The sequence below is a fragment of the Nansenia antarctica genome (assembly GCF_963989245.1).
Source record: "Nansenia antarctica genome assembly, chromosome: 18".
Lineage (NCBI taxonomy): Eukaryota > Metazoa > Chordata > Actinopteri > Argentiniformes > Microstomatidae > Nansenia > Nansenia antarctica.
In genome coordinates this window covers 20,649,529-20,665,605 of record NC_137691.1, presented here as the reverse complement: position 1 = coordinate 20,665,605, position 16,077 = coordinate 20,649,529, and the positions used below count along the sequence as shown (strand labels likewise).

Sequence of the window (16,077 nt, the reverse complement as noted above, 5' to 3'; positions counted from 1 at the left end):
CAGTTTAAAGGGGATCGACGCATTCAGAAACAGGCTTTCAGGTCTCAAGTGGAAGGATGTGTAAAAACCATGGCAACCAAGCAAAGGACATGACTGGTCCGTGTGATTGACTCACCGATGACACTTTTGGCGAAGGAGGCCCTCTTGAGCGTGGCCAAGCCCAGGTCACCTATCTTGACAGACCCTGTTGGGCCTGTGATGAAGATGTTGTCACACTTGAGGTCTCGGTGTATAATAGGAGGAGTCCTGGTGTGCAGGAAGTGAAGGCCTTTCAGAATCTGTCTGCACCAGCTCCGCAGAACCTTAGGCTTCATCACTTTAAAGCGCTTCAGATACCTGTGGGAGGGGGTGGAGGCTATCATCGTCATCATCATCATCATCATCATCATCATCATCATCATCATCATCATCAATGCTGTCAAACTATGAGAAATCTTCAGACACTTGATGAATTTCTCCTGTATTTATTGTTATTTCATAAGAACAAGATGGGAAGAAGGTTAAACCTGACCTTGTTTTTAATGTAAAGCTCAGCAATGTTGTGTGGGAGGGGAAGACATGTATGTCTTGTCATTGTGTCTCACGTTTTTAGTGTCCCTGAGGTCATAAGCTCTGTCACCAGAACGATACACTTCTTCCCTTTGACCAGTGACTCCCAGAAGTCATAGAAGCGTACAATGTTGGGGTGTTGAAGACCCTTCAACATCTCTGCTTCCTCCTTAAACCTCTGCCTCTCCGCTTTAGACAGTTTACGATCCTGATGGGGGAGGAAAAACAGAGAGTGGTGGATGCCTAAACACAACAGTTTCTTATGATGACATATTAACCAAGTTCACACCTTTTATTTGTGACAGCAGCTGGTGAAACCAGGAACAAGTCGCCAACGAATGAAATTGTTCTGACTTTTATTTTGAAAAATGTAAAAACATTTGAACATTGTTGAAAATCAATAACACACTCGCTTGTCAAGCCAAAAATATTGCAATGCAATGGATTCGGTGAGTAATCCCCACTGCTACCTAGTTAACTATAACACTACTTTACATTGTTAGCAGGCTCACAAAACAAGCTGTGTTAGTTGACTAGTGAGTGTGTCATTGATTTTCAACAACGTTGACATTTATTTTAAAATGTTCAGAATAAAAGTCTGAACATTTGATTGGCTGCCAAATTGTGCCCGGTTTCACCAGCTGCTGTCACATTTCTCACTAATCCAGCGTATTGACAGTTAATAGCCCCTGAATGCAGGTAACACTACAGAATGTGCTTCAGAAACAGGTCTCTGTCAGAGTAGCCTGTGGCCCATGTTTAGAGTGAACACAATCATGGCATTTTGAGTGAGTGAAGCATATGGGGTGTGAACCATTCCCTCTTCCTCCTGACAGCAGTGTATACAGCAGTGTATACTGCAAAACACACAGTAGAAATAACCTCAGGGGTGACGTGATCAGTTTTAGAACACAAGATGAACGATATCTTCCTGTATGGTATGTGGTAATGTGTGGAATGAGTACTGCTGTGTTGCAGAACAATAATAATAATAATAATAATAATAATAATAATAATAATAACTTTATTTGTATAGCGCTTTTCCTGCAAACGTTGCGGCTCAAAGTGCTTTAATCATTATATAATCTTAATTTAATTATTTTGTAATTTAAAGGCAATATTAAAAGGATGGGTTTTTATAATCTTCATTTAATTATTTAGTCATTTAAAGGCAATATTAAAAAGATGGGGTTTTAGTCTTGACTTGAACATATTTGCTGAGGTTGCATCCAAATCCTCACCAAATCTCTTCTTTTGTACATGTGGTACACAGAGAAAACCAGCGTCAGAAGACCTGAGAGCTCTATTGGGCTGATATGCTAGCAAAAGGTCTTTCAAATATTCTGGTGCTATGCCAGTGAGAGCTTTATAAACAAGCAGAAGGATCTTGAAATATATTCTGAACTTAACAGGAAGCCAGTGAGTGTAGAGTTTCTAAAATAGGAGTTATATGAGCTCGTCTGCTTGTTTTGGTTAAAACTCTCGCTGCTGCATTTTGGACTAATTGCAGCTGGCCAATAGCTTTCTTCGGAAGACCAGAAAGGAGACTGTTACAATAGTCCAAACGTGTAATAACAAAAGCATGCATTAACACTTCTGCATCAGCTTGCCTGAGAACATTTCTAACTTTTGCAATATTCCGTAGATAATAAAAGCATTTCTTGTGGTAGATTTGATGTGAGGCTCAAAGCTTAAGTCAGAATCTATAATCACACCTAGATTCTTAGCTTCATGTTTGCAGTTTGAAAGCAAGGTTCCCATCGTATTCGACAATTTGTCTTTTTGTGGTTTTGGTCCAATGACAAGAATCTCAGTTTTGTCCTGATTTAGTTATAGAACATTTTTGGACATCTCCTTTCTGGTCTTCCGAAGAAAGCTATTGGCCAGCTGTGTAAGCATACTGTAAGTCCTGCACCAATGGGTTAGGGCTGTATTCCACAGATATAGTGGGCATACTATGGAGGCTGAATGTAGCATCTGTGTCTTTGGGTATACATATATAGGCTACCTTTAGGTGATTGAGTTAAATCTGGATCAATAGCATAGCCCCCTTCTTCCCTTGGCTGTTGTATAAATACTAAAACAGCTGACAGATCTAAACATCCTTTCCATCCCTGTCCCACTCAGACTCAAGGCTGTGTGGCAGAAACATTACACAACCCCTGAATCTCTGAAGACAAGGAATACATATCAGATGACACGCACACACACACACACACACACACACACACACACACACACACACACACATTTGTGTATTGTGTGTATACCAAGCTACAAATAGATGACAATGAATACCAAACACTGAGGCTGCAGTTTAGGAGCACCATGCAGACGTTACACAGAGAAATAACTAAAGAAATACCCAACAAGAAAATACCAAAGGCCACACACAGACATGAAGCAAAATGTGCAATCTGCAAACATAGATTATTGGAAAAAGCATCATATTTTATTGAAAGCCCATACTGACTAACAGCACAATATGCAGTGTTTATATTAGATTACAAACATATCGCTAGGCAGACGCCAGTCTACCTCTGATTTCTCATATTTCCAAAACAGAAGATTATTCCCAATTATTCTGTATCCTATTCAGAGAGGTAATATGAGAGGTAATATGAGAGGTAATATGAGAGGTAATATGAGGACACTGGCACAGGCTGACTAAGGATCCTGTCTTATGATGGTCTTCCAGGCAGGGTGTGGCTCTTACAGTATGGGATCTGCTTTCGTGTGGGAAGGGGACACAGTGAAAAATAATAATTCCTCTAATGGAATGGGCAAAACCCAGTTCTGCAATTAGCAATAAATCATAACAAGTATTGTTGTTCTGTCTCTCCCTTCCTCTCTCTCTCTCTCTCTCTCTCTCTCTCTCTCTCTCTCTCTCTCTCTCTCTCTCTCTCTCTCTCTCTTTCTCTTTCTCTCTTTCTCTTTCTCTCTCTCTCTCTCTCTCTCTCTCTCTCTCTCTCTCTCTCTCTCTCTCTCGCTGCAGAGGGGAGCACTTACATCAGCAGGTTTTACTCTCTAGATAGATCTGCACAGTAAACCCACAGGGGGCTAGACGCTCATTTAGTATTCTGTACTATCAGCCCATCAACCCCCAGATGATATGAATCCTGAGCTGCTCAGACACTAGAGCATTATTACTGGTCAGACACTATAACACTATAGCATTATTTAGCCCTATCCTGAATCATGTTGCATCGACCGCTGATCTAACATCTAATAATCCAGATCATGAGACAGGGGAAAGGAGCCAGATGATAAGGGTTAATTAAGGACAAGGATATCTACCGTTAATGTCTAAGACACGTTTATTTATTTTATTAATGAAACAACTCTCTCACCCTCTCTCTCTCTCTTTCTCTCTCTCTCTCCCTCTTACACACACACACACACACACACATACACACACACACACACACCCTTTTGATGCTCTGTATCACTGCACACAGGTACAGGAGCGCTGAATCATCACTCTGTCTGACCCAGAGCCACTGAGACAAAGACACCAAACTAACACATCGAACCATTCAAAAAAGCAACCTCTCCGTTCATGGTATTACTACGCACAAAGCAAAATCACAAGCTTGAAAGAAATCTTTGCAAAAAGCTTCCATCCCTCTCTCTCATACACAAACGTTTGTATTTCTTCCCCAGAGTCACCTTCACCAGTCTGCTTGCTCCATTCATCTGCCACTCAAAGGATAATGAGATACTCTGATCTCCTCTCTGAGCGTAGCCGAGCAGACCACCTGACCCAGTCTGCAGTGGAGAATGTCTCCCCAGGGGGTAAACATAACAGTCAGAAGGCTCCGGAAGAAGACTGCTCCTAAAAACACCCTCTCAGCCTCCTTGAGTATTCATAACGCTGTCTCAGCTCCATCGATGCGAAAACCCCCTTACCCCTCTGTCTGAAACTACAGAACATCTCCCTCCTGGTGTCTCTGTGACCTGGACCCACATCCCACATTCACCTGTGCCTCACTGCTCAGTAACACATGTTTCACTGACAGGCATTAACAGAAGGGCAGACTGCGCATACAGGCTACGCTAATCTGCATCTCACATGAACGGGTTCACGACACGGTTAGATTACCATCCATACAGAGATTAGAGGAACGTCTAAGCTGCTGTCCTAAACGGATGCGTGTGAACAAGCAGTCTTTCCTCTCCACCTCCCTCTCCTCTGACATTAACATTCTCTCTCAGCTCCTTTGTCCACACCCCAAAATGCCGTATGCCGCAGTACTGAAACCTCTGATTGACCGCAAATGGACCGAATCCAGATCTGATCCACAGGCAACTTTGAGGCCATTTTCAAGTCTGCTGAAATTGTGCAGAAGAGAGAAGAGAGGTATTGAATGCACTTTCACAGATCACAATGGCACTGTCATTTAAAAGCACTTGAGAAGACAGAGAAGAACCTCAGTTTACCACAGGGGCTGAGGCTGAGTGGAACATAGTATTTAATACCAAGTTTGGCCAGACAAAGCAACTGTAAGAAAGACTGCAGTCTGAGCCCCTCCAGCTATAGCCTTGTAGTAACTTATACTAGCTGTATGGCGACTCAGAGCAGCCAAATCAAATCCATGGAGTTGGGGATGAAACTACTCTCTTTGGTAATATAGGACACAGAACAGTCCCATCCTCCTTTCCAAACTGCCCTGCTGATGCGGCTCCTATCCCCTACCCTCCCACTCAACACAAGCCAAGGAGTGTTGGCCCAACAAATGCCCAAGGCACTGCTGGATCACTGAGCGCTGAACGTCCCACCTGCCACCATCTCCACAGTCCTCTCTGTAAAGGGCAAGGCCATCCCTCGATAGCCCAGGGATAATAAACACACCAGCATCACAAGGTGTGTTTCCATTAGAGTTTTTCGAAAAATAAATGCGATATTTCTAACATTTCGAAAAAGTACAATTACGATAATGCAGCCGTTTCCATTCAAATGTATTTCGCTTCTCATGAGTCACGCATCCTCGTCTCGCGAGGGTAATACGCTGCTATCTCCCGCGAAATTCAATTTTGCGGAAGAAGGAAGAGCAAAAGATGGATATTCCAAACATGTTGCGAGCTGGAACTGTTGTTTTGATGGCCACAGCTGCTGCTGTTGTGGTTGTCAACAACAGAAGACGAAGGCAGCGGGTGATCCACCACGAACGGCAGAGTCCGTATGTGTGGGAACGAGCACGTTTGAAGGATTTCTGGGAGAGAATTGTTTTAGAGGAATTCACAGAGGCATTGTGGATTCAGAATTTCAGGATGAACCGGGAAACGTTCAATGTGCTGTGTGATTCTATTGAAGACCTTGTGGCCCCAGACCCGTTATGCCCCCGGGCAGGGGCGCCGCTAGAGATTCTGGGCCCCATGACAGAATATCATTTTGGGCCCCCCCACCTAAACCACCCATCAACCTAAACCCCGTTGAAGTTGATGAACTATTGATGCACTGCAAGCAATCCAATGATGGACATCTTTTGTAAATGTAATTTAAAATTACAGTTAATACAGGAATCAACAATTCAGCAAAGAAATCTCAACATTCTTTAACTTATTAAATTAAGACATGAACAACACAAGGACAAAAGTATAATTAAATGAAGATTGGAACCCAATTATAAAAGTATAAATCACACAAAAAGTAAAAAATATAATTTTAATGGGGTGGTATTGTGTCTAAATAAATGTAGATCTTGTAAAGATCAGTTGGCCATAAAACTGTCAGGATTAGATCAATGAAGAATTACAGCAGAGAGATATTTACTGACTCAGCATTGCTTGTTTCACACAAAGACAAACGTGTCTTATACAAGAGGGAGCAACACAGACATTATGCCAGCAAAATTGAATGTGAAATGGGAAGATTTTTATTTTTACACTGCGGCAGTACTGTGGAATAGTATACCTGGAGAGCTAACAACTATATCTAGCCTAATGCACAACGATTCAAGATAGGAGTAAAGAGATCAAATCAAATCAAAGCTAAACGCTGGGCCTTCTTAGTAGCAAAATCTTTAATAAGATCCTTGAAATCTAGTGATGAAGCCAACTTGCTGTGCTGCTGTCATTGTCCTTTGTTACTTCTTGCTCTTCTTCTTCTGCCTTTTTACCTCTTAATTTTTTAAATTGTATTTAATTTAGCCATTTAGCAGACACTTTTAATCCAAACAATTACGAATTACAGGGACATTCCCCCTGGAGTAACTGAAGGCTAAGTGCCTTACTCAAGGGCACACTAGTAGTGGTGTGGTTTCAGGCGGGATTTGAACTCACAACCTTCCGATCACAAGTCCAACTCACTATCCACTACTAGACCACCACTACCCCACCACCTCTGCTCTCCTCTCTGGCTGCCTTGCTTGAAGAGGGCCCTGGCATGGAGTATCCATAGGTACATAATTCATAATATGTCCTATAATAGTATTAACATAATAATACATACATTACACCAGATTAGCTAACTTAAATGTTATCTAGCTAGCTAACAATATTATTAAGATGCCAGTGGTCAATGTTATTGCAATTACTGGAAGAACTATTAACTAAATATGAATATTAGCTAAAGTTGTATTCAAAGCTTGCATGGTAATGCAGCATACATTAAAATATTCAAAATCTTAATGCTAACCCCAAAATCCTACTGCTCACCTCCTTCTCCTTCAACTGGGAGGTGGGTTGAGGGAAGGAGTCCTGATCCTGAAGCATCTGTGCATGACGTGATTAGCATGTAACATTATACTAGTTAGCTAGCTAGCTATAGCAAGAGTGCATAGCTGCTGGATACAAATTCACTGAGCTCTAATAACCTATATTTGGACCAAAATTGCACTCATCTCATACATTTAACTGAAATTATACTGACAGTGCACTGTAAGTTAACTATACTTGAAGTTAATGTTAATTAGCTATCCGCTTGTTAAGTCTGACGTCAAAAGTGACGTTTAACTATTTCCGAGTCCAAACGAGAAATTCTCTGCACCAGAATACCTCTGAACTACAGCGGGAATGACAGTTTAATCGTTTTTTAGACTCAGATCTATTCATTCAACAAGGGACACAGCACTTTCCCGTTTTCCCCATATTGTCAGGGTATTTGAGCCTCGGAAAAGCGCTATATAAATATCATTAATTATTATTATTATTTCTCCATTTCGAAGACAGCGCCTCAGCCAACGTTGGGACCCGGAAACACGTCACGACTTAACAAGCGGATAGTGAGCTAACTAGATCATCCACGCAGTGATTAGATCACTAAACCACTGTTTTTAGTGATTTTTTTACTTTTCTCTTTTGAGACCCTGACTTTGGCTTTGCCTTTCACGACATCGTCCACGCACGCACGCGTACATTTGATGCATTTCCAATCTGGCTGTCCTCCATCTGTCCCACACACACGTACTACAGCAGGACATGTTGGTCATGGAAACCTTGTCAGAATGTTCGCGGTAACGTTCCTTTAGTCTAGCAGCTCGCGCGCGGTGGACTGAACCATGCAGTGAATAAATAGAGGGGTAAATAATAAGGCTTAATTTTGTTAAACATAGAGAAACAAAACTCCAGTTTGTTTCTTTTGTAACTTTTTTTAATACATAGAATTATAATTTGAATTCGGCTACATTAACGTCCTTATGATGATAATAATAATAATAATATTATTTATAAATATAATATATATATATTTTAAAGATTCTCATGGGCCCCTGTCAGTGCTGGGCCCTTAGAATCGTCCTAACTTACCACCCCCTTAGCGGCGCCCCTGCCCCCGGGAGGCAGTTCCTACTCGAAAGCGAGTGGCTATCGCCCTTTACAAGCTTTCCGGTGACGCGAAGTTGCGAAAAAACCGTTTCCATTACACTTTTTTCCGAAATACTTCAATATCGAAACGTTTCAAATACCACCTCCTGAGAGCGTGAAAACTTTTTATCGATAATTGGGAGGTTTTTCGAAAATGTGCTGTTTCCATTACCAGTAATTCTTTTCGATATGTCGGTTTTGCGAAATTCTAGGGTGTATGGAAACGCAGCTACAGACACCACGTGTACAACAAGACAACAATAACGTTTGAATCCTTCACTTGCACTGTGCAGTGAGAAAGTAATTTGGTTCTGTGACACACGCGGGAAGAGAGAGGGGAGAGATGCAAATCTTGCATGCAAACATGCAAACCTCCTTCTGTGCTGTAAAGGATGGGCATCAGAGCAATGGAACTTGGTTTGTGACCTTTCTCTTGATTACCTTGCTAGCACACTCTCTGGCCAATGTATGAGCTGAACCTGATTGGTTACCCATCACTGAGAAATGTGTGATTGTCCTCAACTGAACCCACAGTCAAACAGAGGGAATCTGATGCCCAGATACAGTGATACCAGTGCAGGAGTCCATGGCTGTCTGTTTGCTCCTGTGTATAGGGATAGGCAGTGTATAGGCCAAATGTAGCTCAGCTAGTTAACCTTAATCTGTCAGTGCAGCAGTAATAAACCCAGTGTGGTTGTATGCTTGTGTATGCATAAAACACACATCAGCACAATGGTTCAGTAGGCTTATGTGACAGAAATTCAGCACATCCTAAAAACAGCCTATGTATGGGCATAAAACAACAACAAAAAAACAAAAAACGTGTTTGTGTGTTTATATTTTCATAATACGTTCTATACAACCAAATAAGTAAATCAGCTTGATGTACACATTGTTAGTGGTTGAGTATAGCCTACCTGGAGTTCACACCATGCAACTTCGACCCATGTGTCGGTGTCAAGGCCCTTATAGACCGTTTTGAAGGACCCTCTTCCGAGCTCTATATCGAACTTGAGAAAGCGGCCGCCCGGTGAGGTGGACACGGCTTTCACCCCGGCCTCTTCCTCGTTCTCATCACTCCCCGCTTTCCCGGTGTTATCATCACTCCCCGCTCTCCCGGTGTTCTCATCGCTCCCCGCTCTCCCGGTGTTCTCATCGCTCCCCGCTCTCCCGGTGTTCTCATCGCTCCCCGCTCTCCCGGTGTTCTCATCGCTCCCCGCTCTCCCGGTGTGATCGGACCAAAGTGTGACATCTGGCTTTTGCTCGGCCTCGGTCCTCTCTTTCTCCTCATCCGCACTCACCCCCTGTACAGAACATCATATACACCATACACTCTGAACAGAACCTCACACACACCATACACTCTGAACAGAACCTCACACACACCATACACTCTGAACAGAACATCACACACACACCATACACTCTGAACAGAACCTCATATACACACCATACACTCTGAACAGAACATCACACACACACCATACACTCTGAACAGAACCTCACACACACCATACACTCTGAACAGAACATCACACACACCATACACTCTGAACAGAACATCACACACACACCATACACTCTGAACAGAACCTCACACACACACACACACACACCATACACTCTGAACAGAACCTCACACACACCATACACTCTGAACAGAACATCACACACACCATACACTCTGTACAGAACATCACACACACCATAGACTCTGAACAGAACCTCACACACACACACCATACACTCTGAACAGAACCTCACACACACCATACACTCTGAACAGAACATCACACACACCATACACTCTGAACAGAACCTCATATACACACCATACACTCTGAACAGAACATCACACACACCATACACTCTGAACAGAACATCACACACACACCATACACTCTGAACAGAACCTCACACACACACACCATACACTCTGAACAGAACCTCACACACACACCATACACTCTGAACAGAACCTCACACACACCATACACTCTGAACAGAACCTCACACACACACCATACACTCTGAACAGAACCTCACACACACACCATACACTCTGAACAGAACCTCACACACACACCATACACTCTGAACAGAACCTCACACACACCATACACTCTGAACAGAACCTCACACACACACCATACACTCTGAACAGAACATCACACACACACACACACACACACCATACACTCTGAACAGAACATCACACACACACCATACACTCTGAACAGAACCTCACACACACCATACACTCTGAACAGAACATCACACACACACCATACACTCTGAACAGAACATCACACACACACCATACACTCTGAACAGAACATCACACACACCATACACTCTGAACAGAACATCACACACACACCATACACTCTGAACAGAACCTCACACACACACACACACACACCATACACTCTGAACAGAACCTCACACACACACCATACACTCTGAACAGAACCTCACACACACCATACACTCTGAACAGAACATCACACACACCATACACTCTGAACAGAACCTCACACACACCATACACTTTGAACAGAACATCACACACACACACCATACACTCTGAACAGAACATCACATACACACACCATACACTCTGAACAGAACATCACACACACACACACACACACCATACACTCTGAACAGAACATCACACACACCATACACTCTGAACAGAACATCACACACACACCATACACTCACGCTTTCTGCAGCGCTGTCCTTCTGCAGCCCGACCTGACTCTCTGTGCTGGAACTCTCCTGGAATCCCACGCGTGGTCCGAGCTCCCGGGTTCGGGTTCGGTCCACGATCGTGCGCAGGTTGATGATTCCTAACACTGGACTGCTGCTGGTGACGCATTCTGGCGTGTCCACCGCCTGGTCCTCCGTGTCGGAAAACCACAAGTTTCGGCGAATGAACCTCTGCCGGACCAGCCCGCGGTAGTCCGATAAGGGGTCTGATGCGCTCGGGTCACTGGCCCCCCGCAGCGCTGCGGTCTCTGTGTGGTTGACATGCTGGTGGTCTCCTCCGTTCTCATAAACACGGATGGTCACATTGGTGTCCGAGTCTTTGGGCACCGATGAGAAAGTGGATCCCAGTGGCGGGTCTGAGCTGGACTCGTCTACCGAATCCATCCCCGGTGGATGTTTAAACACTTATCGGTGACATTCAGAAGCGGCAGGAGAGCGCGCACCTGCACGGTTCACACGCACTGACGCAGTTAGCACGCATGAGCACACTTTGCTGTAAATGTATTTATTATTTGAAAAATCGAGAATATTTCAACAGTTGAAAGAAAATGGCAAACTCGTAAAATCGAGCGAAATGTCACTGCATTATTCAATGCGGCTAAAATAATCGCAAATCCAGGCAGCCATGTGAATTGCATTAAATATCCAATCACAATGTCATTGCAGTTGCGAGTATTAGTTTGTTGCAACATTGTTTCTTCGACAACTCAAATATGTTTCAGTGCAAATAGGATAGCGCATACCCCGAGAAATGTTGAACGCCTGCTGGAATAACTGTAGATATGCACTGTTGTCAGGGTGGAATATCACCCCTCTCACTAATCCCTCACAATACCCATCATGAAACGGTCATGTGCGCAGCGGTGACTTGCTGTAATCGCAGTCGATCCAGTAGCTCGTTATAGCGAAATCATCATGACTATATTTCCATTTTAAATCAGAATTAACTCAGGAAAGTATGACCTCCACATCGCAGCATCGTCCCTGTAACCTCCTGTGTTGACCGGTGTCCAGGTTGGAGATGCAGATTGTCCAGGTTGGAGATGCTCCTGGTCAGATCATTTGCTCACTGCGGCACAGTTCTCCGGCATCGAGGCATCTCATCGTTCGGACGGATGTGTGTGTTGTCTCTCTCATATTTCACTTTACTAGCCATGAAAAAACTGGTCCATTTTAAGACAGAGACCCACGCCCCTAGCAACAACACGTACCCAATAAATGCGCACGTTTTAGGCGGTACCTCCAGCCTCCGCGACACGAGTTGTTAGGGACCACGTCACTTTCTGTGCCCGCCCATCCCGTGCGTGCCGCTACATATGGAAGCATATAGCTGACCTAATTCAAATGCTAATGCGATATGAGATTGCAATTGCATGTTCCACTTTTGCATGCATTCTTTCAGACAATATTCAAATTCAAATGCAATTCTAATGATTTGCATTTTCATTTTCATGTACCTAATGCAAAGCCATTTGACAAGTCATGCGCAAAGCCATTTGACAAGTCATGCGCTGCTTTGTAGCTGACAAAATTCAAAAGTTCATTCTAATGTGCAAATGACTTTGCAATCCCAAAATAGCATATTCATTTGCCACTTTTGCCTGCGTTATTTGAGTCAATATTCAAATTGTAATGCAATAATGTGATTCGCAATTGCATTTACATGTTCGAGTAAACACATCCGCTTTGTAGCTGACAAAATTCAAACTCTCTATGCAATTCGGTGATACGCAATTGCATTGACATGTTCTAGGAAACACATCCGCTTTAAAGCTGACAAAATTCAAACTCTCTATGCAATACGCATCCGGGTACTTTGCTCTCCCGTCATGTCCACGCCCCTTTTTGGGTTTAATCCGATAAAATAAGAAAACCGTAGTGCTTTTTAGATATTAGGAACCCAAATCCGATGGCCAGTTAGGCAAACTATTATATAGTGTCGTTGCCGATCAATGATCGGCGTCGTTAGCAGAGTCCTCTTCATATAGAAGATATGCTTTTAACCGTAAACTCAATGAAACGGGAGTTCACCCGCTGCTGCTGGGGTCATCCCTATGTTCCCCGGGTCCTATGTTCCCCGGGTCCTATGTTCCCCGATTTCTTAGCTCCGCTTCCGAAAAAGGGTTCTATGTTCCCCGCTTCCGAAAAAGGGTCCTATGTTCCCCGCTTCCGAAAAAGGGTCCTATGTTCCCCGGGTCCTATGTTCCCCGCTTCCGAAAAAGGGTCCTATGTTCCCCGGGTCCTATGTTCCCCGGGTCCTATGTTCCCCGGGTCCTATGTTCCCCGCTCCCGCAAAAGGGTCCTATGTTCCCCGCTCCAGCGAGTTAACATGACATCATAATGCTCCGTGTTGATGAGTGTAACTCCCTAGATAGATCATTTTCGAGATGTAATTGAAAATCTTATATTCCTAAAAGAACACCAGTGACAGTGTATTATTATTAAATATTTTTTCTATATTTTTGTCAAACGAAATCAAATACATACAGTAGAGATATCAATCCAAAATATAGGCTTTTATTGCAACTAATTAAACTATGTTTGTGCATATGGTTCAATTTACTTCAAACAGTAAACCTAAATAATAACAATAATAACAATAACAATATTAATTAAATTAGGCCAATAATAATAATAATAACAACAACATAGGCCAAAGTGCTATTCAAATAAAGGTGCAAAAATGCAAAAATCAAGGGAACAAAAGTCTACCCCTTTCAATCTAGCCCATAAGGACGCTACGGCTGACAGCCCTCCAGTACGAAGCCAGATGTCTGAGACCCTGAATATATTGTTCTTTCAGCCTCAGTAGACGGGCCTCCAACTCCCTCCACGGAGGGAGCGGGGAACATAGGACCCGGGGAACATAGGACCCTTTTTCGGAAGCGGGGAACATAGGACCCGGGGAACATAGGACCCTTTTTCGGAAGCGGGGAACATAGGACCCTTTTTCGGAAGCGGGGAACCGGGGAACATAGGACCGGGGGAACATAGGACCCGGGGAACATAGGGATGACCCCAGCAGCAGCGGGTGAACTCCCGGTTCATTGAGTTTACGGTTAAAAGCATATCTTCTATATGAAGAAGACTCTGCTAACGACGCCGATCATTGATCGGCAACGACGCTATATAATAGTTTGCCTAACTGGCCATCGGATTTGGGCTCCTAATATCTAAAAAGCACTACGGTTTTCTTATTTTATCGGATTAAACCCAAAAGGGGCGTGGACATGACGGGAGAGCAAAGTACCCGGATGCGTATTGCATAGAGAGTTTGAATTTTGTCAGCTTTAAAGCGGATGTGTTTCCTAGAACATGTTAATGCAATTGCGTATCACCGAATTGCATAGAGAGTTTGAATTTTGTCAGCTACAAAGCGGATGTGTTTACTCGAACATGTAAATGCAATTGCGAATCACATTATTGCATTACAATTTGAATATTGACTCAAATAACGCAGGCAAAAGTGGCAAATGAATATGCTATTTTGGGATTGCAAAGTCATTTGCACATTAGAATGAACTTTTGAATTTTGTCAGCTACAAAGCAGCGCATGACTTGTCAAATGGCTTTGCATTAGGTACATGAAAATGAAAATGCTAATCATTAGAATTGCATTTGAATTTGAATATTGTCTGAAAGAATGCATGCAAAAGTGGAACATGCAATTGCAATCTCATATCGCATTAGCATTTGAATTGAGTCAGCTATAGGCTTCCATAGCTACAGGCCCCCGTGCATAGGATGGTTGTGTTGTAGGCCTATGGCTGGCAGGTTATCATACACTATGCGAGTCAGAAAAGTTACATAAGTGCACAGCGCAAATAAAATAGCCCACTCCTGAATTGTGTGGGTCTGATGTTTTATTAATTTCCTTTATATCCTGTATCACAATTCTTAGATTGTCAGAATAGCCTACAACAGGCATTTGACCTCTATAACCTATAAAGGGTTCGTTAAGGGCTATTAATTTAGTTAAATAAATACTGTGGTTATTTGTTTTTGGTGCTTGCCAAATTCATCTGGCTTAAACATGAGTGGTGCTTTGCACTTACAAATGCTCATAAGGTGCACCCTAATAGATGTTGACGCTATACCTTATTTGCAATGGATGAATACTGCAAGCACAGCTAACCAAGTTGACTCGAATTATGTAATTACGACACCCACAGGTGATGCAGTCTTGTCTGACTGGAGCATGTTTAGCCTCATAGTCCACTGGAAATTTCTTGGACCGAGAAATTGTGATTCTTATGAACGTTTATGATTGAAATGTCATCTATAGGCCTAGTGGATGAAATTCAACTTGGTTGCTAAGAGTTGCATGTTGGGCAATTTGAGCAATTAGGACATTATGCTAATTAATCTCTAAAAACTGGAAAAGGCAATCATTTTGCTTCTAGTTAACTTAAAAAGGTGATCTAAGAGTCTAAGTCCATGTTTGTGTTATCCAGAAAGTCATCTAGTACCATGGTGCAGTCATGCAACCTTTCCTCATTAGCATCATTAGCTTAAATTAGGTGTAAATTAGGTGAAAATCAGGAAATGGCTATATTTTCACTTGTAGTGAACTTAGAAAGGTGATCTTAGAGGCTATGTTTGTCCAGAAATTAATATCTTGCCAATAACTAAATCATGCACTGCACATTGGGACTGCACATTGTTGCTCATAAAATCCGGGGATAAATAGTATAATGAAAAATAACATGGATCAAAATCACCTTTCTAAATGGACTAAAACCAAGAATATAGCTATATTTCCTGATTTTGACCTAAGTATTACATAATTTATGCAAAGTATGCTAATGAGGAAAGGTTGCATGACTGCACCATGGTACTAGATGACTTTCTGGACATCACAAACATGGACCTAGACTCTTAGATCACCTTTTTAAGTTAACTAGAAGCAAAAAATGATAGCTATTTCAATTGTTTTGGTTAATTTGCATA

General features: G+C 42.7%; 1 protein-coding gene across 1 annotated transcript in view; it reads right to left on the bottom strand.

The window, feature by feature from the left end:
* Positions 1-11,511, bottom strand: part of wnk2 (WNK lysine deficient protein kinase 2) — a gene marked incomplete at both ends in the record, with an annotated part of 31,222 nt that extends 19,711 nt beyond the window's left edge. Inside the window, 4 exons of the mRNA XM_080548047.1 lie at positions 116-336; positions 585-757; positions 9,270-9,653; positions 11,080-11,511. Coding sequence (XP_080404173.1) covers positions 116-336; positions 585-757; positions 9,270-9,653; positions 11,080-11,511 — 1,210 coding nt within the window. The remainder of the gene's footprint in view (positions 1-115; positions 337-584; positions 758-9,269; positions 9,654-11,079) is intronic.
* Positions 11,512-16,077: the final 4,566 nt, after the last annotated feature.